Here is a 2,084-nt window from a genome sequence, read left to right as displayed (position 1 = left end):
AGACCACAAGCCCCTATTCGCCCCGATTTCCAATCTTCCCCCCGGCCTTCTGCTTCCTTTTCTGCCCCCATATCGTCTTCGTCCTCGTCCTCATCCTTTCGACCACTGAACAAACCTCCTACCTCAAGGCCCAACCGCCGACAGGCTCCTAGACCCCAACAAGCATCCTTCCGTCCTTCACCCCCGGCACGTCCTCAATTTTCACCATCGCGCAGAGAGTCCTTTACTCCTGCACGCCCCTTCCCAACCTTCCAAGAGGCTTCTTCACGCACTTCCCCCGAGAACCCTTTTCCCTCATCAACTTTCGCAGGACAGCAGTTCGAAACCCTGTTTTCGGGCTTCGACAGCTTTGAGTCGGCTCGACTTCCCAGGCAGAAGCGCGACGTGACCGCGCGGCAGGACGTGTCTTCTCAGCTCGCCGGGATTTTGACTTCTCCTTGGGAAGGTTCGGTCCCGAACTCAATCAGTAGCCTCCTTAACCGTAACAACAGGTTCCCCAGAAATCCAAACGTAGACTCTAAACTTCCTAGTAGTAGTAGCCAAGTAGTTGAACAGCCCAACAGACAAGCACAGCCGAGCCCAACGTCCTTTTCGCTTCCATTCAGAATACCTAATTTTTTCGAAGTGTTGGGCATGAAAAGGAGAAGTTTGGAAGTGGCTCAAGAGAGGCAGGGCATCACTGACACGTTAGAAGGCTTCTTAACCAGTCCTTACGCCGGCTCGATTCCTACGTCAATAGGCAGCTTATTTAGAGGCAATAAAAACCGCTTTGTACGCAAAACCCAACCCCAGCCTGTAGCACACCCGCGTCCTTCTCCCGTAGCATCTGACGATCCCTCCCAGGCAGCTGTCCGTCTCTTCCCCACCAATGACAATACCGGGTTTCATGTAAATATCCCATCAGGAGATCGGTTTCAGCATCACAGCCGCAGAAAGAGAGACCTTGTGGACGCGACCGAGGACCTTCAGCAGTCAGCCTCAGGGCAGCGGTTCAGACGTCGTCCAAGGCCAGGTCCCCCTCGACGAAACCCGCGCGATAGAGCAAGAGCGTCTCATCATTCGAAGAGGCCACACCAGTTTAAAAAGTCTGAAGCCCGAAGGCCTAACTTCAACGATTTTGACGATCAAATCCTTCATGATTCTAGTCACGAACTGCTCGATTTATCTGAACTTGAGGGCTTTCCCTCGACCAACTTTTTAGACAATTTTAATGCTCCTTTCCCTAATGAGGATTTCGAGTTTGAGGAAATTTCACTTGAACCTTCTGACGTTCGAGACCAGGTCAGACCTGCCCTTAAAAAGCCCTCAAATCGCCCCACCCGCCTACGGCGCCCCCTTCCGAGACGACCCCCTCCCAGACGACCCTCTACTTCAGGACGACAACACTCTCCTGTAGGACGACCCTCTCCTCCCAGAACCCTCACCCCTGGCTTACGGCCTGGGCCCTCTCCCCCTGCCCACATCCTCCCCCCTTCCAACTCGGTTCGCGCCCCCAGACACATCCTCCTCCGGAATCGCCTCATGCCCAAACTCACGCGCCAGCAGGATATCCCCATATTACGAAGGAGCCTCCAAGTAGCTCAGCGTCGTCAGTCCGATCAGTCAGTCACTTCCGGTAAGAGGACTCCTGACAGACTCCAGACCACCGACGACGAACGATCGACTTACTCCGAACGACTAATAGACCAACTCGATTAACCAAATGAGGTCTCCTGTGACAAAATTTCCTACAAGGGCTCTGCATGTACACGAGAATAACAGAATCCTCTTTGGCTGTGAATGCTGTTTCTTTGTCTTGAAGAGACTGACATGCAAAAGAATCTGGTGTTACACTAAATCTTAAAATCCACCTCATGACCAGACTGGACAGAAGTAACCGACCTTACGTTGCTTATTGTCTGGCATGTTTGCATGCACTAATTCATGTGTGTATTACTAAAATTGTTACATTATGAGACTTATTATGCTGAGAAAATGTTCGTGCATGCTATAAATCCCGATTCCCCCAGAACTAAGCTGAACTAATCCAAGTTTTTTAACATAATTTTCGACCAATAACAATACCTTAGTAATATAAGACGTAT

At 51.0% G+C, this 2,084-nt stretch overlaps 1 protein-coding gene across 1 annotated transcript in view; it reads left to right on the top strand.

Moving 5' to 3' along the window:
* LOC119590427 overlaps positions 1-2,084 on the top strand; it is a 21,897-nt gene that overhangs the window by 10,851 nt on the left and 8,962 nt on the right. Inside the window, exon 8 of the mRNA XM_037939094.1 lies at positions 3-1,615. Coding sequence (XP_037795022.1) covers positions 3-1,615 — 1,613 coding nt within the window. The remainder of the gene's footprint in view (positions 1-2; positions 1,616-2,084) is intronic.

This window comes from Penaeus monodon, chromosome 27 (genome assembly GCF_015228065.2).
Source record: "Penaeus monodon isolate SGIC_2016 chromosome 27, NSTDA_Pmon_1, whole genome shotgun sequence".
In the NCBI taxonomy this organism is placed as follows: domain Eukaryota; kingdom Metazoa; phylum Arthropoda; class Malacostraca; order Decapoda; family Penaeidae; genus Penaeus; species Penaeus monodon.
This window is presented reverse-complemented; position numbering and strand designations above follow the sequence as displayed.